This window comes from Falco rusticolus, chromosome 5, assembly GCF_015220075.1.
Source record: "Falco rusticolus isolate bFalRus1 chromosome 5, bFalRus1.pri, whole genome shotgun sequence".
Taxonomy (NCBI): domain Eukaryota; kingdom Metazoa; phylum Chordata; class Aves; order Falconiformes; family Falconidae; genus Falco; species Falco rusticolus.
The window spans coordinates 58,652,909-58,675,197 of NC_051191.1; the positions used below are offsets into that span (position 1 = coordinate 58,652,909).

At 51.3% G+C, this 22,289-nt stretch overlaps 1 protein-coding gene across 3 annotated transcripts; it reads right to left on the bottom strand.

Annotated features, from left to right (window-relative positions):
• Positions 1–434: 434 nt before the first annotated feature.
• On the bottom strand, positions 435–21,679 carry TOM1 (target of myb1 membrane trafficking protein). Of its 3 annotated transcripts, XM_037389503.1 has the most exons (16): positions 21,570–21,679; positions 14,043–14,127; positions 12,278–12,356; positions 11,983–12,132; positions 11,736–11,870; positions 11,329–11,475; positions 10,209–10,325; positions 9,621–9,754; positions 8,914–8,947; positions 8,228–8,333; positions 7,083–7,203; positions 4,598–4,673; positions 4,091–4,153; positions 2,328–2,387; positions 1,947–1,983; positions 435–1,842 (listed from the first exon to the last, which is right to left on the bottom strand). In XM_037389503.1, the coding sequence occupies exons 1-16, from the start codon at positions 21,619–21,621 to the stop codon at positions 1,694–1,696; spliced, it is 1,545 nt and encodes a 514-aa protein (XP_037245400.1). In that variant the 5' UTR covers positions 21,622–21,679; the 3' UTR covers positions 435–1,693. The 3 variants fall into 3 exon arrangements, 2 of the variants coding, with proteins under 2 accessions (XP_037245400.1, XP_037245401.1); XM_037389504.1 differs by lacking the exon at positions 4,091–4,153; XR_005104520.1 differs by lacking the exons at positions 4,091–4,153; positions 4,598–4,673 and having other exon boundaries at positions 1,800–1,842.
• Between the last annotated feature and the right edge of the window lie 610 nt (positions 21,680–22,289).

Sequence of the window (22,289 nt, forward strand, 5' to 3'; positions counted from 1 at the left end):
AAGAATCCCTCCCCCTGCTCCCGCTTGGCTGGACACCGGGGGTGGTGGCATGGGGACAACTGAGGACAGGACATCCCATGGATACCAGAGCACCCTTTTGTAGCAACTGTATTTCTTGCATGTCTTGAAGAGATTTATGGGCTGCGAGGTGGGTATCGAGAGCTGGTCACAAGGTAGAGAGGGAAAGGAGAGTAGGTAGCTCACCCTCTCGCTATTTTGAGATGGGGTGTAGTCACCTCCCCAGAAGACTGTGCCAAAAAGCAGCGAGCACCTGCCTTGGCTTGCAGCACCCTCAGCCCCATGCCGTGCCCCACCTCAGCACCACAGCGCCCTTGCCTTTTTTTGGAAAGCAAATGTGGCTGCATGGTTGCACACCTCTTCTCCCCGCCAGGGTCCTCCCCTCCCCACGCCAGCACTGACAGCGCACACATATCTTCAAGGGAGGCTCAAGACTTTGCTCCTTTAATGTGCAATAAAAAAAGGCAACTCTCCCACACTCCGCAAGAAATCCCATGAGCAGGAGCCCCAGGCTTGGCACCCTCCTCCCTGGCTGCCTTTTACAACTGGGTAGTGCATGCAGTTTGCTCAAAAGGGTTTTTCTCTCCATGTGCAAAGGAGCTCCTGGCTGCTGCAGGGCTGCTTTGCTGGCACGAGATGACTGATGTCTCACTTCACCTCTGTGGTCACCAGCTGAACAAGCTACCCCAGCAACAGCACGTTCTCTCTGGTATAACAGTGCTGGTGGCCTCCTGCTTTAGGGAACGCAGCTCTTTGGCCCCAGCACACACAGCTACCCTGAGGGAGTCCATAGCATTGGCCTGATCAGAGACTCCCCACACCGCGGCACAATGTGGTGGAAGGCATCGGTGGAAGTGAGGGGGAGGTGGGACTGCATCAGGAAAAGACAGGAGAAAAGTATAATAATGGGAGAATTAAATTAACTGCAGAGTTTGCTGAAGGCACATCCTACCCCACAGCAGACAGCGCCTTCAGCCTGGGGTGCTGCTCACAGCTCAAGCCCTGTGTGCAGCCGAGGGCTTTGGTAACTGGCTGTCCTGCAAAAGAAATATTTGGGCTGTGGGTAGGATTCTGGATAAACTGATGAGAAGGGGAGGAAAGGAAGAGGAAAAGAAATGGTTGTGAGTGGGAAAGTGTTGCATACCACAAGCACTTGTGCGAGAGACTAGAGCAACTGGGCCCCTCTACCATTAGTGTTCCTCCTCTGTGACCTCTAATGCTTCACATCCCCATGCTTCCCAGTCTAACACTGGCAGTCAGAGGGCTGGAGATCCATTCCAGGGATGGGGTGAGGAGAGGCAGGCAGGAATGATTTCAGCAGCAGACTGCAGCCTCTCCTGTTTCTTGGGCAAGATTTCTTAACTACCTCACTGGAGAGGAGGATGGGGAGCTTCTTCCACTTTGCCCACACTGTCCCCCCCAAGAAAAGCCCACTGAACTCCCACATTCCCTAGCAGCTTTAAAAAACCCCTTCACAAGTCTATTGTGTAACATCCCTAAACACAACAAAGATTATCTAAAATCTGAAAGCAGCTTAAAAATAAAAACAACTCAAAGGGAAAACAGGAAAAGAGTGGAGGAAGGGGACAGAGTCCTTCCTCTGCTGGCCCCTGGTCGGAGGCAAGCAAAACAGCACACACAGCCTCTTGCTCCACACCACACCAGTCCATAGCATTCACAAGGCAAACATAGTGTCATCTTCCTTTGCTTGCTTCTGATGATGGCTGGCAGCAGGAGGGGAGATGGACGTCCCTGCTGAGGAGCTGGATAAAGTGGGTAGTCGGTCTGCAACTTTTGCTCGCTCTTCCAGAAACTTGTCGAATTCTGGGGCAAGAGAAGAGCAGAGCATTAGCAAGGAGGGAGGTCTGTGAAAGAGCCAAGGAGTTGCCAGGACCAGCTGGAGAAAGGGGTTGCTTGGCAAGTCTTACCTTCGCTGGTGACACCTTTTGCATCCTCTGACTCTCCCTAGGGAAGGAGAAGGGCATGGTTAGAAGCAAGGTAGACAAAGGCATCTCCACAGATGTGATTCTTCGTCTGCACAGAGACAGGATAGCACTCCCCTTAACTCCGCAGTACAGACATGTTAGAATGGTCCTGAGCCTCAGTTCGTTAGTTACGCCTCCCAGAAGGCTGACCATACTGCTGTGGTATCCCAAACCCTGTGTTCTTGGCTTTTCCTCCCCTGCTCCCTCCAAGCAGCCTGTGCCACATATTCAGCAGTGCCAGCGCTATTGTACACTGCCTAAAATCCAGCCCTGCAGACAACTCTGGCAGGACTGCTGGCTCCAGGGAAGCAGCTCCTCACATACCACATCTGTAGAGAGCCACTTTTCTATGTCTTCCATGAAATTGGCTTGGGGAACTGGCACCTAAAACAGAAGGAAAAAGAGTGATGAGGCCAAGAAAAAGAGAGGACGTTGCAGGAAATCCACTCTGCAAAAAGAAAGCGCAACCCAAAAGCTAACCCTGTTGCTCCGCTGTTCTGTCAGCTCAGGCCCTTCCAAATCCAGCCAGTGCCACTGCAGAGCTCTCCCAGCTACCGGTGCCACCGCTCACCTGCTTCCTCTGCCCCATCCACAGCCAGACATGCACAGTTTCCAGGATACAGGCTATCAAAAGCATCTGGGGTTTAGTGGTTGGCTTTGGGGTATTAGGACTGTACCAGGCTTTCCATTTTGGTGGACCCACTAGGTGGAAGTTGGCTGCTTGTATTAGGCAGCCAGAGAACAAGAGACAAGCTTCTCTCCAAACCTCTTCCCTTCTGCAGACAAGTGACAGTCTGATGTCAAAGTCTGTGATGCTGAAGACATTGGACATGTCAGGTTTGGCACCACATTAAGGGGGAAAGACACCTCCCAAGAAGTGATTCCCTGGTATGATCATGGAGCACAGCAGGATTTGGCATCACACCAAACTAAAGAAACAGACCCATCAGAGAGAAGGTCTTCTGCAATTTAAGTAAATTTTACTTCCACTCGGGACAAGTCTAGCTCAGAAGACTTCACGTCCCTGGCCAATTTAAGTAGCAAAGAGACATCTTCCTAGCAGATGGAGAAAACTTGGAAGGAAACCAAGTCTGATTCCAAACCCCAGATCCTTTTCTCCAATCATGAGCTCCTGAACAAAGCTGAGCAAGGAGCAGCCCTTGCTAGAGGCTCCACAAGCAGAAGCGCAAGAGAGTATTTGTGGGAACTTACTATTAGTCTCCTAGTATGTATAGCTCTACTTGCTCCCAGGAAACCAGCAAGACCAAGAAAAAGAGCAATTCCTTCTTACCAAGGACAGGCAGATTTCCCCAAACCAGGTACTAAGTGCAAATAGTTACCACAGCTGACAGGTGGATGAACAGGGATGGAAGAGGATGTATGGGACTAGGGAAGTTTCAAAGTGAACTGGCTTTGTCTACCCAGAGAGGAACTCTTTGGGGTAGAAGGGCATTCAAGCTAACTGGACAGCATGTGGGGAAACTTCCTAGAGCAGACATCAGTTTGGGCAGTGCCCATTTCAGGAAGACAGGCTAACAAGCCTAACTAAGACCTGGGAGCCTGTCAAAGCCTCAGTGTGCTTGAGGGGATGTAATTGCAGGAATTCCTGCTGCCAAAGGACCAAATTCAACAGCTGGAAGTGTCAAACACTTTATCTAGAGAAGGAGGTCTTGAATAGGGTAAAAGCCCAAATGTGTTTTCCTCCAAATGGGGCAGCTCATGCTGAGCAGGAGAGGCTGCAGGGGGAATGAATAGCAGGAGTCTTCCTCATGATGCCACCAGCCAGTGCCTCTGCCCCAGACACCCACTCCAAAACAGGCCATCCTCTAGCTCAGAGTGGCACATGCTCTCGTGGCCTCAGAGCAACTTGGATTTTTTCCTACAGACATGTTTACTTGAGGAAGGACTGATACACTGCCTGCTTCCTTCCCAACCCTGGTCTCCACTACTGGCCCAGATCAAGGTTGCTTCATTTGAGTTTGCAGTCTCTGCTGATGTCTGCTGTACACCCTCATGTGCTGTGCCAGAGCCACTTCTAGTTCAGCAGCCCCAGCCTCCCCCTCCCTGCTGGCACTCCACGATCTCACCATTCCTTGCCGCATCATCCACTTAGTCAGCTGGGCTCCATCACTAGACGCACCAGGCTCCCCCTGGTCAAGAGAGAGTCTGCACTGAAAACTGCTATCGCAGAGGGCGAGGGAGAGGGGAGGCAGTGGGTTTAGGGTCGGGGAAAGGACACGTAAGTACTGGTGGCCTAATTCTCTGATTGCAGAGAGAAGGCAACTGGACTTGGGGAATCCTGCTGAAGACAAATAAAACATACATTTCCAGGTGGAAATTTCCCTGTAGATATATGGAGGCCATCCTGTTACTGACTGAGTCAGCCCCAGACTTTCCATAGTTCCCCACCTCTGCGGTTTAAAGGATGAGGTATATAGCCCAGGTAGGAAACACAGGTTGGTAGAGACCAGGAGTTATCATCAGTCATGTTAAATACTTGATTTTTCCCAAACAGACAACACAATTGTTGCATCGGTAAGCAAAGAGGATACTCTTATTCCTGCTGATACACTTTAAGCTCTGTGGCCACTCACCGTTCCTGTGTTCTGCTGCCGGGCATCCAGGGCACCAGCAAGTCCTTTGGAGGCTTGGGGATCTTCATACTTTACCCTGAAAGCATGAAGTTAGATAACACACAGGCTGATGAGATGCCCGAGAGTGAAAAGCAGAACTCCTAAACACATATTCTGTGCTTCTGACTGCACAACTTTTCATCTCTTGTTCTGCTTCCAAGAGCTTCTAGGTGTGCAAACCCCCTACTAAAGGTGTAGCCCATCACCAAACAGACTAATCTACTCACTGCAAGATCACTGTGGGATACCACAGGACAGCCCAGGCAGACAACAGGCGGATGACATGGCATCGTATGAAAACAACCATACAAGAGACTAAAACACAGACTTACAGAGCTAGGTGCAGCAACCACAACACTCATCTTCTCTGGGGCTGATTATAGAAGAGAGATAACTAACACAGACTGACCGGAAGATTACAGCTACTTCAGAAAGGATTTGAGCAACAAGCCTCTATATACTCATCTACCTTCACAGACACAAACACAGCTCAAAAACATCTCTTTAACTGATACAACTCAAGAATTGATGGTGGCAGAGATTCACTGGTCTGTGCTACATAGGAGGTGAGACTGGATGATCAGAAGAGCCTAGTGTTGCTTCAAGGTCTCCAGATGTACCATTACAGCAACCTTTTTCTACACATATACACATCTCACCCATAATCTCCCTCATCCCATTTCTCTGCCCCATCTAGCCTGCTACCACACATCACCATTTGATCCATGCAGAGCAGGGAAAACAGTCCATCCATGCTGGGAGAATGAAGCCTCTCCTAGAAACTCTCCGCAAGTCTCCTCTCCAGCTGCGCCCAGGCCCCTTTTTGCAGACCCAGCAGACCATCAAGTGGAGCTGTTTTTGTTAAGAGCCAGGGGCTTGGGCCACCGGCGCTCAAACTTCTCGAAGAAGTGCTCATCAGTGAAGGGGCCGCTGTGGACAATGGCATCAAGGATGAAGTACAACGCTGCTATCATGCCACTGATGAGGAAGAACGGCAGGAAAGGCTTGAGATGTTTCAAGCACTGCTTCGCCGAGATGCACATGAAGCATGGGGGGGTCAGGAACAAACCCCAGTGGCCTTGCCTGTGTCTCCTGCCAGCACGTCCTGTCTGGGAACAGCAGAGCAATGGGTCTGTTCAGATGGAGGGAGACACTGAGAGCTGAGGTTGGTGAGTGAAATGTGAAGCCTGAGCCAGTGAGAGTAGAAGCTACCTGGCAGGAGTGCAAGTGCAGGCAGATGGAGGGCAGTGAGAAATAAATAGAAGATGTCTTGTTACTTGTGCAGAGATCATAAGCCTCAGCCTGTTAAGGATTGCGCCACAGCGGAGAGGATACGATTCCATGCCTGTCCAGATCTCCCCCAGCCTTAAGCACTCAGAACATACCAGTGGCTCAGATTTCAGCCCCACACTGGGTGCTGCCAGCACCACTGTTTTTGTCCTGGCCTGCCTCTGTCCTCAGGCAGCACACCCCACAGTAGAAGTGGTGGGGAAACCCACGGACAAAACACATGAAGTTGTGTGTAGGCCATGGGTTTCCCCACTACTTTTACCAGAAGCAGTCTGAGGCAGAGGAATGAAAGGAGACATCCTTAAGAGACCTAAACTTGCCACTGCGCAGCTGCAGAACAAGGCACTCCCGTGGATGGACATCAGGACCACAGGTCTTTGAGGGCTGAAGGCAGTCATGTGCCTGGGGGCTCTGCTGCTTGGTAACTGATGGAGAGCAGTGGATGACTCTGACAGGCAAAACAGCATGAGATGAGCCTCAGTCTCTTAAGCCAAAGGGATCTGGTCAGCACAGCTCTTGTCAGCTCCTCCCAGAACAAGGATTCAGGAATCCATTTTTTGCAGTAGGGAAGAGATCTCTTCAGTTCAGCCAGTACTACGGAGACCCAACTCTTAGTGCTTTACACCAGGAGGTCTCAAACACACTGTGGAGGTAGAAACATCAGGCCCACTGACCAACAGAGAAGTTGAGGCACAGAGCAGTGCCCTGCCTTGCAAGCCACAACTGACTGCATGCTTCCTGCACTCCAGTTCAATACTCTGTCCATTAGGCTGTAACGATATTCAGCAGTTCCCAAATTCAACATCACCTCAGTCAGGGCACATGAGTTCAGAGACAGACAAGGAAACTCAGCCAGTCCCACTCCACACCTTCATCTCCAGACACTGAGTCTCCCCAGCACATGCAGCACTGCAGTCCCCACACGCAGAGACCACTCCATCTCCCCACACCCAGGAGGACACTGTGAAAGGGGGACGACGGCAGCAGGGAGAGGGACTGGGAACACAGAGGCCGTCCTACAAACACTGTGTGTCAGAAGAGTGCATTTTCCGCTGTCTCCCAAGAACTGCTGCTGGTTGGGGTCACAGCCCCGGTTGCCTGAGCCCTCCCCCTTTGCAAGAAGGCAGGACAGGATAGAGTGGGCTGATACACTCACTCTCTGCGCTGCTCAGCCAGTGAGCTGCCTCGGGTCAGCGCAAACATGTCAAACTCTTCTTCCAGCTTGCCAGAGGTATCGAGGGAGTGCAGCCCCGCGCTTATGCTGCTCGAGCCCAGGTCTGTGGGAGAGAGAGCAGGGTGAGCAGGCAGCACAGAGCAGTAAACAGAGGGCTGTGGGCTTGGAGGGTGCTAGGTGGAAAGCTAGCATCAGGACAGGCTAAACTGCTCTAGGCCCACTCCTCTATCCTGCCCCTCAGCTGCAGCGCCGGCTGTGTGTGTGTGCAGTGCCGTGGGTGAAGTAACAGAAGCAGTTTCTTTGCCTGCTCAGCAGATATTTTTAGCTCAGTCTCAGGCAGCATCATCATCAATTTACTGCATTTAGGCTAAATGTTCCTGACCATTTAAGACAACTCAGAGGGAATTGCCTCATAACCTGTGGAAGAGGAAGGATAACCTGTGCTTCTGGGCAAGCACCTCTGAGACAGATGAGTAGATTTTCATGACTCAGGCATCATCTGGCAAACCCTGACTTGAAAAATATCTCACCTGGCTTGTCTGTAAAAACAGTCTTGCCATTTTTCTGTAGCTGCATCCATGCTGTACTGAATGTGCTCACAGCTAGCAAGAGGTTCAGGGAGTGCTATGCAGGTTGTCAGTATGTTTTGAGGAGCCCTCAGGACCTCTCAGGCTTTCTGAGTAAACGACCTGTCAAATCTTGGGTCCTGAACCCAAGATGCTCACGGATGCCTTTGCAGCACAACTCAGCTGCTTTTCTTCTCCCAGACCTCAGCGGTCAGTCTGACACCACACAGCAAGAGAGGCAACTGCACTGCTGCTAGGCACTGCAGAAGGAGCAACTTTCTCCCCTCCCCTCCCCTCTGCCTATTGCTGAGGTCCTTCTTAAGTCACGTCCAGCTTGTGCACAACTTGAGGTGTGGATGCTGAGACATATGCTTGTGTGCCTTGGGGCACACACAAGTTTCTTCATGAGTTTATTAGTTGACCATACACCCTATTTATCTAGGTTACTTTACAAATGTGACTAAATATTTTTGGGAAGTGATTCAAAGGCATTCTTAGGAATCAAGGATTCCCAGAGCAGCACAGTAGAAGGACTGAGGGGTAAACTGCATGGCAACATACTCATTTCAGCCAGCTGAGAGGAAAGGTTGTTGGTGACTTCAGGCTGTCTCACTGCAGGAGTACTGGTTCCCAGGTCAATCAAGCTGTTCTCTGCCTCATTTGGTGCCTTTGGAGAAAAAAAAGGGAAAAATGATGGAGTTTTGGAAGCTCAAACACTCTGACCCCACAACTGTAGCTCATTAACACTGAAGAGGGAAGCCTTTCTGTACCCATTGAAAAGTATCAGCTGTGAAGCCCCTCCTTGTGAGAAGGAGGACAGTGATCAGAGAACTGGCTGGGAATAGTGTTGCAGGGCAGAATACGCCTTGGTAGCCAGCCTCTCAGCTCCGCTGGATGTCAGCAAGTAGGGTAGGTACTGGCTCAGAGGACAGGGCAGTGCTCAGAGGACAAAAGGAGACTCATATGGGAACTGGTCCTCTCAGTGTTCATTACTAGGAAACCGTAACTACTCCTGGTCTGCTCCTGTTCTTCGGGTGAGAAGAAGGCTCCCACTGGCAGGGAGGGAGAGGCTAGCAGTGAGAACTGGAGTGTCCTCCACACCAGTGCAGCTGGTGCAGCTGGGCTGTGAGAGCAAAGCCTACACCTTGTAAGTGGGGCAGATTGAACCTCTCTCCAATTTAGCAGGGCACTGCTGGACCTGCAGGATGCAGAACAAGCTGCACAGAGGGGCAGTTGCTCCAACTTACCTTAACAGGCTGTCCTGTCCGAAGACGCTCAAACCTACAAGGAAGATGACAGGATGCGTTTCAGTAGTGTGTGCTTATTCACCCATAGCCCAAGAGATTTCTTACAATGCTTGGTGCACACTGCCCTTTCCGACATACTAGGAAAGGGGGACCATGGCTCAGGGCCCAATTCTTGCTCAAGACCGAAGACACTGTGACAAAGCCCACAGAACTGATGTCTCCTGAGAGGTGGTGAGAGGAAGCTTCTTGTGATCCTCCACAACTACTTCTAACCAAAATGGTTCAAACCCAGTTCTTCATACAGACACAGGGACTAAATTCTCCAGACTTCATCCTAGCTTAAGAGGTGGGTTTGATGGAATGGAAGAAAAAAGAAAGGGGTGCTGATCCCACCTGGGCAAGTCCTCTCTGTCCCTCTCTACCTCAGAGCTAGAAAACCAGCTCTTCCTATGCAGTTCCTTCCTTCTTCTTCTAGGTTATTGCACAGGGACATCTTTATATTCTATCAGTAACTTAAACAGCAGCTTTGAAGGGACAGGAATAAATCAGCGAAAACTGAGCACTGGCTTTGTTCTCAAAGATGGATGATACAGGCTGATACATCTTGAGTATTATATTTATGGGAAAATCAAAAGGGTTGCATAGAAAGTCTCCAAGGGACTGTAAACTTGTGGAAAAGCAGGGCAGAGAATTGAGGAGAGAGGTACCTTTCATGGCGCAGAAACACATTGTTGAGGTTGTCATTGACGAGGAGCAGCTCCTCGGTGAGTTGCTCATGGAGGACATGGGGAATTAGCTCCAGCACACGCTGCTGCATGGCTCTGCATGTCCGATTCAGCTCCTACTCACAGCAAGGAAAAGTTACCACAAAGGTCAGGCTAAGGCTGAGCTCTCACAGATTTGGAAGTTTCACTGGGACAGACAGACCCCAGAGGCAACTGGGATCTATCAGCAAGGGCTGATGGGCAACAGATACCAGTGTGAGAGGTAAGCTGAGTCTGAGTTTTACAGACAGTAATTGTATACCTCTTGTGTAACACATAACCCAGAAAGAAAGGCTCTCAGGGACTACAAGTCCCCATCTGAGATGATTCCAGCCTCAATAGTGCAACTTTCCTTGGCCTGTGGAAAACTCCACTTTCCCTGTGTGTCCCTTATCCTACCACTCCCTGGCAAATCCCACACTAAACTGTCCAGTTGTTCCCCATGCCTGGCATGTGTCATATCTCAGTCCATCAAGTCACTGCTAAATCAAGCTGCATGTGCCAGCCCTCCACCCTGCCAGTGTTCCTTACTTGCAGCAGCTCCAGGTCAGAAGGCTCAGCCTGGGATGGCACCAGCTCTGTCAACATCTCTGACATGACCTTCATGTTCCCATTCACCACTTCCAGCTCACTGCGCAGCTTCCCAATCTGCAAAAGGGAGGGGAAGTGACAGCTCCACCTGGGAAGACTGGGGAGATAGCTGAGGTAACTCTGTGTGTGTGTTCATAGAGCCAAAGGGTATGGCCACTGGGGAGCTCACTTGTCACCACTCAGTCTAGCTCCCAGGAGCTCCCAGCAGAAGAAAGCTCCATTACTTGCCATCAAGTTCATTTTCTGGTAATATATGCCAGGGCCTCATCTAGGATCTCTGGCCACTAGCCTAGCCTTGTTTTTTAATAGCCAGCACAGGCTGCTGTTATGATTCAAATCTCTCATCAGCTAGCAGGTACTGTGTGGCAGCCACTCAAATAATTTCATTTCCAAAGCAGTGTAAGAGGGGGAAAAAAATTAATTCCCATTCAAAAGGTGAGCCTCAGTTAATTGCGCAGTTGAAGCTTTTTACCTCTGGTTTCAAAAGCTGCTAATAAGCCTCTTGAGGACAGTTTGTACCCTCTGCTCTGCAAGGGGATGCAACATACTGACAGCTGGAGATTTGGTGCTGAACATGGTGTCATATGAAGTCAGGGTGAGGAAGGAGAAAGAGGATGGGGAAACAAGTGAGAAAGCCCTGGTCTTTGGAAACTGCATAGCCAGACATGGTTGATTCATATAAAGCCAGAAGTGAGGCAAGATAAAGAAAGATGCTGAGGCGGCACCTACTGAGCAAGCTTTTGCTGTACTGTGCTACAAAGACCTCACTCAAAACCTGTGTCTCAGTTCCCCACTTCCCTATAGCCAGGGCATCTTCCCTCTACCTGCAAGCAGCCCTGTCTTAGGAAAACATAACTGCTCTGTATTTGTGGTATTCCAGCTCACGACTGTGACCACAACGGAGCTCTGGGGAGCTCTCAAGGGACTATGCTTTAAGGAACAGCTCCTTGAGGACAGAGGCTGGGGAAGGACGAGGACAGCAGCACCAGAACAGTGTTTGTGAAACAGTCCCCAAACGCAGGGAGAGTCAGCAGCATCACTGGGCTCGTGTCCAACTCACCTGCTCTGGTGTGGGTGTGATGGGCGTCTCACTGGGTGTGCCTCTCCCAGTGGGCAGGGTGACAGGGTGGAGGATGGACTCTATCTGCTGAGGGGAGTTGACCACAGGTGAGTTCTGTCCGGACTGGGAGTCAGAGCTATACACAGTCTACAGACAGAGGTGGGAAAAGTGATGGAGAGGAGACGTTAGACACTCACAGCTGACAGAGAAGTACAATTAGGAGATAAATGTTGATGTCAAGTCCCCACCTGCTTTCAACAGCTTTCTTAGCAAAGAGGCTGTCCTGGAGCTTCTTGCTCCACGAAAGCCCTCTAAGTACAAGCTAGAGTTCCTGAAGTTCCCTCATAGCTCCAGAACAGCAACTGCCCAACACCCTTCTCTTCAGCAATGCTCCCATACTCCCATACCCTCTGTGGTGTGTGGATGGGTGACAGCATGTCCAGATCAGTCATGGGGAACTCCAGGCCCTTCCGTCTCAGGTCTTCATAGACAGCAACAACACCAGTCAAGTCTGGTGAGCTGCGGAAGGCATCTGCCCAGGACTAGGGAGAAGGAGACAGTACAGCCCATCATCATTTACAGTAGTCTTCTGTACAAACACCTGAAGACACGCACTCTCTGAAGAGGTGCAGATGCTCATGCTTCTTGGCTCACCTGGATGAGGGTCAGCACCTTGTCATGCACTATGGCAGGTGGATTGTTCTTTGGCAGGATTGTTCTCACCAGGACACCTTCTACAAAGTCCTGGCTGGACACAAGGACATGGAATCGATGGCCGCAGTTTTTGACGCATGTCTCCAGGACCTTCAAAGGCAATAATGCATTAGCTATAGCCTTCTCTGCCTACATGTGTTTGCCTTGTTGGCTTTAGGTACCCCCGCCTTTTCAGCCAGGGACTCAGCTTTACAGCAGGATATCACAGTGCTGAGAAAGAGCCCTGACCACTCACCGTCAAAGCCAGCATAACTTCATGGAAGTTCTTATTCCCTACAATTCTCTTCTTAATGGCTCGGAAAGCATCTTTGGGCCTGCAGGGGAAATCAGATGAAGAAAGATCATCAGAAGATTGAGACCCACATACAGAGAGGCAAAGCAAAACAGCCACTGGCTCTGGATGCCTCATACTCAGCAGGTGACCTTCCCCACCACAGTTTCAGGACAGCTTGGAGCAATGACTGGGAAAATAGCTTCTGCCTGTGGTTCTGCAAGAGAAGCAGGGTCCTGCTAAAGTGTACTGTTACTGAAACTGGAGGCCTCTGTGTCGATGTCTGCAACAACTCAAGGTGTAAAGGACACAACAGAGAGCAGAGTAAAAGCAATGCTAGAAACGCACTACTTGGGGCAGAACAACATGCCATGGCAGAGAGACTGAAAAGAAGGAGAACACAAAAAAGCTTGGCATGGGTTAGAAACAGGAAGGAGTGAGCTGCAGCAATCCCCGTGTTGCTCAGAGAGAAGCTGTTTAACAACATTTCCCTGGAGGAAAGAAGGCTAAAAAGCAGCAGGGTAGATGCAGTGGCAAAATCTTGCATATATTGCAGGTGTGCAAGACAGCAGCAGTATAGCAGGGTCTCCTTAATCCTTCTCAGAGGGGAGAAGCACTGCAGTCTCAGCCCACTGTGGTCTTGTGAGAGGGCAGAAATGAACCAACATGCTCTGGCGGAGCACGGGAAGAGAGGCTGGGCTGGAAGAGCAGCAGCATTGGAGGAGAAGAGCGTGGTGGAGACACAGAGGCAATGAGGTATTGGCCTGCGGGGCAGCATGGCTGCAATGGATGGGCATTAGCAGGGCAGTGGCAGAGCCCATCATGTCAAGAGGGTACAGCTGTGTTATCAGCTGCTCAGAATTGAAACAGCAAGTGGCCACAGCTTGGGCCTGAGAACTGTGGACAGACAGGCATATTTGCACTGTGGGGATAGCATGGGAAAAGACTGGTGACAGATTTGTGAGTAGAGATGTTTGACTTTGTTTTCATACAACTGTGAAGCTGAAAACTGGGCTTGCTAATCCTCTGTCAGCACCACTGTGGGGTAGGACAGCAGGAGCGAAACCTACATTTTTTAATCCATGTAGCACCTTCCTTTTTACATGCTGCTCTTGACATCTCCACTGTGAGAAGGAGCAGTCCCCCTTGAATTCACTGGCAAACCCCCAGAGTTAACAAGTCTGGCAGATCTCTGAACATCTCCCTGCAGGGAGAGGGAGACGAGGGCTCCCCCACCTACTTTGCACATGTCTGAGTGACTGTACATGAAAATACCTGAGAAGTGAACCCCCAGCAGGACCTGCACATTCAGAGGACTGAATACAGCCTGAGATTTTCCTCTCTTCTCAGTCACCAGCCTGCAGATTTTCACATTCCCAGAAGAGAGAAACAGAGGGGTATGAAGGAGGAATAAATTGAAGTGGAAGAATTGCAAATATGCCTCTGGGAGATGGGAGGCAGCCTGGCTTGAATTGAGGTTTCTCTGGGGACCTCGAAGGCCTGTTTGATGGCTCTCAGTGCTCACAAAGATTACAGGGAAGCATCTAACAGATGCTCTGACAGCCTTGCTGTGTCTCTTGGCCTCCTAGCAGAATGCCATCCCAGGGAGTGTTGGGAAGCCTAGCTTATTACCTCCACCAGTGCATGCTACCGCTGGAGTCTAGGGATATAGTGTTACAGTGTCTGCTGGGACCTGCTGCTGGATGTGTACCCATGCCAGCTCCCTTACCCTTCTTCAGTCTCGTTAATGATGTCGCAGATCTCCATGTTCAGAGCCCAGTCCTCGCTCTGCAGGGATCCATCGGTAGCTCTCTCTGGAAAACAGCAACCAAGACAGAGCAAGGCTAAGAGCAGCCCTGGCACTTTCATGGGCTGCTGTTCAGCCGTCACAACACCCCAGAGCTCAGCCTCCTCCCTCTCCGTGGCTTCCAGCACCGCAAGCAAGGAGGCAAAACTAGGCGTAAAGTCCAGGTCCCCAAGTACTCCCACTAGGTGTCACCACCGCAAAGCACATGGCTGGCCGGCGTTGGGACGGGTGGATGCTCAACTTCGCCCATGCCACATAGCTACCAACACACAAACACACACCGCCTGATCTCTGGTGTTCTGCACATGAGGGGAGGGGGCTCGGCATGACTTCAGCTCCTCAGCTGGAGAGAAGGGGGCTTATTTGCTTTGCTGCTGGAGGGCCAGAAACCGGGAGTTTGGTCTGCTCACACTGGCACGGATCGATGGCACCACTCTTGGTTTGCACCATATCAAGGAGACAAAAGAATCAACTCCCTTCTTTTTACACAGGCCTTACATAAACAAAGACACAAACATAAACACCCAAAGCAGGGCGCTCTCCTGTTTAAGGTTTACACCTCTCCCTGAACTTCTGGCCTCTGGGGAGTATGGACAGAAGTGGACTGCAGGCTGAAGTTGAAGCAGTATTGTTTCAGCTTTGTGTCCCCTTTAATTAGGAATTCCTCAGTCAGCCTTGATGTTATTCAAGGCAGAGATTTAGGAAATGAGCAGCTATTACTGAGAGCACCAGTGTCTCCACCCTATAATCAGCCAGTCTTGGTCCTAGCCATGCTGACTGACCGATGCCTTCAGGGACACCACCAGCCGCAGGGGGGGAAAGAAAACCACCAGCGGGGCAGGCAGGCCCAGGCACTCTCCAGATCACAAGGAAACACAGAGACAGCAGATGGCAAGCAGAGGACAAGAACCATCTTCCCCAGCTCTCCCATCATATAAAACGCCTGACTTAGCACCGGGGCAAGAGAATTAAAACTAGCCAGACCGGTTTAGCACCTACCAGGTACTCTTCAGGAGAGCCCAGACTCAACAAGGTACTTAGAGAAGTGCCTGCATTTACAAAACTGCTGTTCCTGCAAAATCTGGAGCTGGGCCTTGCCAGCTACCCCTTTGTAGAGGCCCTTCCTCCACAGAGCTGCTTTATTCTGCTTTTGACCCAGCAGCTAATGATGCCTCTGTGGGAATGGAATGAAATGGCCATTCACGAAGGAACAGGATAGGGCTGTAACACAGGCAAAATAAGATTTTTAAACTCCTGCTTGGGTAAACACATCCATCATGGTTTGGGATGCCTTGTTTTTAAGGGCCAGGCAGAGAGCTATTCACAGCACCGTGCAATGCAGCCTCTTACACACGTGTCCCTCCCACAGATTACACACCACAGCACTAAGCTACCTGTCCGCATCTTACTGCAATCCAGCCACCACCTTTTCTGTTGACTGCAGAATGTATTGATGACACTGTGATTACACTGATACACTGTGGCCACAGCCAGACTGCAGAGGGCAAACTGAGGGAGTGGCAGAACTTCCTGATGCTCTTCCACCTTTCTGAAGATCTCGCTACTACTATAAAATCCTGAAGGCCCCCGGATTCAGGTGAACTCTTTGTCACTTTGTGTACTGATTTTATATAGGAACCCTGGTCTCTTGCAGATCTAAGCTTCCTCAGTGGGGCACAGGAGGTAGCATCACATTGGGTGGTGTGGTGGAGAATATATCCAGGGCAGTGGGATGCAGGGATGCGTGTCTGGTGCACCAGGGCATACACCAGTGAATGGGTGAAGCTGTAGTAATACATGGGAGAAAATGTTTTCCATTAGGGCTCCTTTGGGATCAGGACTTGGTATAGTGGCAGAGGTCCAGGTTCTCTCCTGCTCTGGGACACCACATGGCCAGCCTTGCTGGCAGGCAGATTGCAGCTCAGCTCAGTCTGATGGATTTGGCATACATGGTCAGAAAGCCACCCTTCACTTGCACTTTCCTCCAGCATCCCCCACTCATGACACACCTTGGTTTGAACTCCAGCATAGCCAGAAGTTTCTCCATACAGTTTGCTGCCTCTGGCAGTGAAGCACCCAAATCAATCATACAGGGGTTACTCTACTGAAAGGAAATCCACATCCACTCTTCTTATCCCTGAAGGAAAACACTGTACATGGAAGTAAAAAAACCACAACCAAGGAACAGGGCTGAGCCTGCTGGGAAGCCCTGAGCTACAGAAGAAACCAAGGATGAAACAAAAACTGCCTTAAACCCTCAAGTCCTTGCTGTTCAAGTCTCCCCAACCCTCCTCGTACTCATTTTCACTGTACATAAACACAAACTGAGTCTGCAAACACCTTTCCCTCACTTCCCTATGTTTGGTGGCACTCTGTAACCACCACCGTCCCTTTTCCTCCAAACATCCCAATCCTGCCAAGGTCAGACAGCAGGTTTGCTTTTCAGACAGGAATGCGAACAAACTGTGCATGCTCCTTCACCTGGCTGGCCACTTACAGAAAAATGGGGCTTCCTCCAAAGTGACACACACTGCCCCACTGTTACCCCACAACGCTGTGGTCAGCCTGCTACCGTCACCCCTGTTCATACTGGCTGACCAAAAGCTGCAGGAAAGCAGCAAACCTGCCATAAATGCAACGTAGGCTCAAAAAAGACAAAGTTCGAAGAGCAGTGTTAGAGCATATGGAAAACAGGAAAGTGACCATGAGGTATTTCCAAGGACAAAGCACCTGAATTTACCCAGTACAGATTAAGGCCTTGGGAGAGCTGGAGCTAATGCCCTTTTAATCCTCCTTGCTTGCTTCCAAGCTCTAATGGACTGTCCAAGACTTGTGGGATATGTTGGAGCTTTCTCTGAAATCCTGAACTTTATCCTTTTACTAAAGCCTGCAGAAGAGAAGGAAACAAAGTCTATTCATTAGTCACATGAAGGATCAGGGTGGCTGGCCTTGTTTCACGAGCTGTAATTAGCACATGAGCTGTCTGCCCCTCATGAAATGTGAGCCGGGGATGGCCGGGTGGAGCGATAAGCCCCTAAAAACAGCAAGCACAGGAGGCAGGGCACAACCCCCTGCCCAGCGCTCTGCCTGGTGGGGCTCATCAGGCAGCATCCACTTCTGCTGGCTAAGGAGCTGAGCCTGACCTGCCACGGAGAATCCTCCCCAGCAAAGTTTATCGGCGGGCACATGAATGCCGTCTCCCTCCAAGACTGAAACCAACAGAATGTACAGGAGGCTGTTCACAGGGCCGCTTCAAAACCACATTGTTTTGGCAGCCAGTCCCGCTCTCCGGGTGTGACAGCATTGGGGTTTGTCTGATTCCAGTCTGCTGCTTCACAAATTGCTTGGACTGACCCAGAACCACTGAAGAATGTGGTACGGGTTGATTTAAAGCATTGAGACTTTTCCTGCCTGGCATTTGATGCGCTCCTGCTGAGTTCAACTGGCTTATAAAAATTATCTAGAATCATCAGATAAGAAAGAACTCTAAGCACGGCATAACTGACACAACAGAGCTTCGTGCTATCAGTGAATTTCACAGCTTTGCTTCTTTTCAAGTTTATTGTCTCTGCTTTCGTGGCAGGGGAGAGCCCGCTGTGGGGCTGGCAATCTCACCCGGCCATCCCTGCAGCAGCACACCAGCAACACAGCCAACAGCACGGGGAAGTACAGGAGCTGGGGACAAAAGATAACTGTGCGAGCTCCTGTCTCCTTTGCCCCCTGTCGCTGAAGCACCCATAGCCAGACAGGTGCTGTTCAGAAACCCCTCGCCTGTGACATACTCTGCCATATCTCATCAGAGACTGTGTGCCTCTCCTCCAAGTCAAGCCCTTAAAACCAGAGCTCCCTACAGTGCTTAGTCTCGCTGGCTTTAAATTCCTTAGCAAAGCATCAAGCACCTTCTCACCCGTTTCAACAGATGTTTGAGGGCACCACCATTGTGTTGCACGAGACAGCACAGGTTCAGCAGAAGGCAACACAACAGTCCTTTCCCCTAAGCTCCCTTCAATTCATAACCCCCTGGCCCAAATCAGCATCCTGTACAATGTCTCCTTGCTAAGCCTCCTGCTTTCGCTTCCCTGGGGGAAACCAGCACCAGCTCAGTCAGGACTCCACAGTTCAGCTGCACTGCTCCTCCGAAGACGGACAACACACTTTCTAGAGAGAACAGAGATATGGTCCAAACCTAATTCAAGGATGCTGATCGACACACGCCTGTACTGACATAATGCTGTGGGTATTTGGGTCTCTGAATTTCTCCTGCTCCTTCCCTGTGAATCAGCTTGAACCCTTAGGGATCAAACAACTCTTCCACTGCTGCCTTCGCCTCCAGACAGAGTAGGCACAGAAGGCAAGGCAACACTTTTTTGAGAAGCACTACCTTGCAGGGACCCATCTGACTCTGACAGGAGACTGTTACCCACAACAGCTGGTAACTGCTGCCCACCAGTTCCTAAGGTCCTAACTCACAGAGGGGTGCAGGGATACCTGCAAAGTGGGATCCAAGTGGCTGTGGGGATTTTTCTGCATATTGTGTTGTACCTGCTCTCCTTCCTCACCCATGAGCCCCTTACTTGCTACCTCTTTACAGTCAGCACTTTTCCTGGCTCTCATGCTTAAACCAACCTCTAACCATAAAAAAATCCTCTTCATCTCTGTGCTACACTGTTACTTCTCTCCCTTGCCCGCCCTCACTCACTGAAATAACCGGGCTCTGTCCCTTTCAGTATTGCTGTAATTACTAGTTATTCCAGACTTCCAGGATCAGGAGAGAGCATTGGTGGTTTCTTCTCCCTTCTCTCACTCAGAGCACATCCTTGAATTTAGATTTTCCATTTTGAAGTTTCTCTTAGCTCCTACATGGAGGCGCAGCGGATTTCCCTTTTGAGGGGGGAATCCAAACTACAATGCTTCAGCACTCTGGAGATTTTCCCACTGGGTTAAAAAAAAAAACAACAACCCCCCCAAAAAAAACCCAAACAAACCCAACCAACAAAACCCCTGAAGAAGCCGGTATTCATCTTACTTGGGAAAAGACACCATGGTCCAAAACCAGGACAGAGGCAACTTTTGTGACTAAATCTCAAGACTGGAAGTAAAAAGCTAGAAAACCTACTCCTTTGCAATTGACTCATTCTGTGACAGATGACCGACACTATCTGAGCACTGGTTTCCTTGTCAGCAAAATAAATGGGACTTACTAGATTAACATTATTGAAGGAATTTGAGAAAGTTGCTGCAGTGTGCCACAGAGGATTTTTTTTCATTCCTTAGCCTTCATCTAAAGCTATTTTAGACTTTGTAAGCTGTATCAGGTAGACATGACTTTGCTCAAGTAATTTACAAAGGCACAGTATTAGCTTTCTGCAGACAGCCCAAAGCAGCAGCGCTATACAGGTTTGGAGATCAGGCTCATGGGTTCAATGTGCAGCTGCCACAGACCTACCAAACAAGTTTGGGTAAGTCATGTTCGCGTCTCAAATTAAACAGAGAGGATAGCACTTATCCATGTCCCCAGGAAGTTGATAAGCAATGTTCAAAAGCAGAAAACATTCGTATTTTCAGCCACCAGGCCTTTCAAGTTCTCCACACTGAGTTCCCTTCTCATATGCTGCAGTTCCTCCACCCCTTTGGACTCCCATAACCCCAGTCAACCCCAGTCATTAAGATCTCTAATATCACACCTCTGGTACTAAGGACTCTAAACTCTAAACTCCTGTTTGACAGCACTCTTGAAATACAGTTTTCCTCCTCTTTGTTGTTGGTTTGTTGCTTGAAAAACCCTTCTTTAACTGAAGGAAAGCCCAGAGGGACCACACTTACAATCTGGCTACTATACTGATCAGAAGATCCAGAGGGCAAGAAGTGATCTGTAACATCTAAAGATAACTTCAGATTGCCTCTACCCAAACACAAAACCGAATCTGATGCACTCACTGAGGGAATCAAAGAGCATTCATTCTGGAAAGGGCAGGAGATGGCTTCTCTTGGGAAGTGTGATGGAACATGTGATATTCATGGGGGGAAACTGTCAAATATCATCTGAAGTTTTTTGTTACAGAAAACTTTCCCGGTCATCCTTCTCCCACTTTGCTGTGTGCATCTCACCTATCTCACCCAACACTAGAGTGGGACACCGCAGTGCCCCTGACTCACATCATTCAGACAGTGCTTTGGGTAGCCTCTAAACTAAGCAGCGCTTATAAAAGCATTACCTAAAGCAGCTGCTTGCTCCCTTCCCAGCCACAGCAGCCTATTCATCCATGCTGCGCTATTCACCAAAACCTACTGAATCAATGACCAGATGTTTACAGCAAATAACCAAGGTCTGCACAAGTGACAAAAAGCAAGACTGAGCAAGTGCATCAACTTACAAATGGCTGTTGCACGAGCTGGAGAGTTTAAACAGGCAACATCCATCACAACTTGAAGGCACTTAAGACAATACAACATGGGAAGAAAATAACCTTTATTCTAAGTATTTTAAAGAACTGCATCTGTTTTCAGACCAGTGTAGCTGTTAATGGTCTTGTTCTTTCTAACTGTAGCATCTCTTTGCTCAGTTTCTGAAGGCTACATCCTTCTGTGCTCATCTAGCTGACCTGAACACAGGGACTAAGCCAGACTGTGTGTCTTCGGGCCTGCAAGGTCACAGAGCTGACGCTACACTCCTGCCCGTGATTCCACTGCCGGGGCTGGTACTCGGCCCTGTGAGGGAGCCTGTGGCGTAGTTGGGGGCTGCTCTCCACAGAGCCAGGGCACAGCCTTGCCAGGCCCTACTTGTCCCAGACCTCTGTGCTGGGAAATCCACAGGGGCCAGCCACCCCCAGAGTGCTCATCCTTCACGTGGGGAACGCTGATCCGACTAGCTGTGCCACAGCACCCCGGAGCCAGGCCAGCCTGAAGCCCCCTGTCCCCCCGCAGCCTCCAGCTCAGCGACGGCTGCCCCCACCGCCCTGTCACCTCAGGGCCAGCGCAGCCCCTAACTGCCAAGCGTGCCGCCCAGCCAAGCAGCAGCTCCCGCGGTACTCCCCGGCAGCACCTCGCCCCTCTCACGAAGCCCCCAGAGAGGTGCAGGCGGGAATGGCCCCGAGCCAATCACGGGCCTCGGCTCTATCGGGGGGCGTGGTTCAAGCCACCGGTCTGCGTCCCCTTTAAGTGAGGAAACTTCGCCTCGCCACCTCAAGACCCCCTCGCGCCCGGATTGGCTGGCGGGTCCGACGACGGAGCCGCCACGGGCTGCGCGTCCACTACTGGTCGGCAACGCCCGTCAGTCGGAGCGGAGCTCTCCTCTGATTGGTCGATGCCCTCTCCGTCCCGCCGCGAAGGCGGGGGCCGACGCTTCTCGGAGGAAGGGGTCCGGCGGGCGGGCGAGCGCCCCCGGGGACGCGGGGGAGGGCAACCGAGCGGGCGGGGAGGGGCGGGGGGGCGCGCGGCCGCGGGGCTCACCGATGCGCTGCCCCACGGGGGAGCTGAAGGGGTTCCCCAGGAGAAAGTCCATCGCCGCCGCGCCGCGATCAGCTGACGCCGCCGCCGCCGCCGCTCACGTGACCCGCGCGCCAGGCCGGGGCGGGCCCCCGCCGGGCCCCGCTGTGACGCCACCGCCGCCGCGCGGGAGGGGCGCCCGGCCCCGCCGCGGGGCTGAGGCACGGAGCTGCGCGGGGCCGGCCCCGGCCCGCAGGAGCCGAGAGGCTCCCGGCCCCGAGAGCCGCCACCGCTCCCCGCAACACCGCGCTGCGCTTCAGCCCGTGCAGAAAAACCGCGCGCTGCAGCTTCGCCCAGATACGCGACAGCCTGTCGCGATAGATTTTCAGTTCCCCGTAAGCCCGTGTCGGTGCGGACTCGTAGGGAGCGGGGGTACCAGCTGCGCGGCCGGGCACCGCGTTCTGCGACGCCCTCCCGGCCTCAGCCGTGGCTGCCATCCACTAACGCTGACCCGCGACATGCGGACGTCAGTAACCACCGCAAATCACGATGGACCCCCCAGCCTTGCCCCCAGTCCCAGGTACTGTTCTCCCCCAGGTGCCACGAACCTGAACGGGTGAGGCAGCAGGGAAAAGCCCCGATGCCATCTGCGGTGCTCGGTGGCAGGTCCCCCCTTCAGAGAGGTCCCCAAACGGTCAGTGCCCCTTACAGCGACATTTTGGGTGACCAGCGCTAGTGGGAATA

Excerpts from the sequence above, each read along its gene's own strand:
- TOM1 (XM_037389503.1), bottom strand. The coding sequence starts at position 21,621 with ATGGACTTTCTCCTGGGGAACCCCTTCAGCTCCCCCGTGGGGCAGCGC. Across the intron at positions 9,755-10,208 it reads CTGACCTGGAGCTGCTGCAA|GAGCTGAATCGGACATGCAG; the intron begins GTAAGGAACACT and ends TGCTGTGAGTAG. Across the intron at positions 7,204-8,227 it reads CTCTCAGCTGGCTGAAATGA|ACCTGGGCTCGAGCAGCATA; the intron begins GTATGTTGCCAT and ends TCTCTCCCACAG.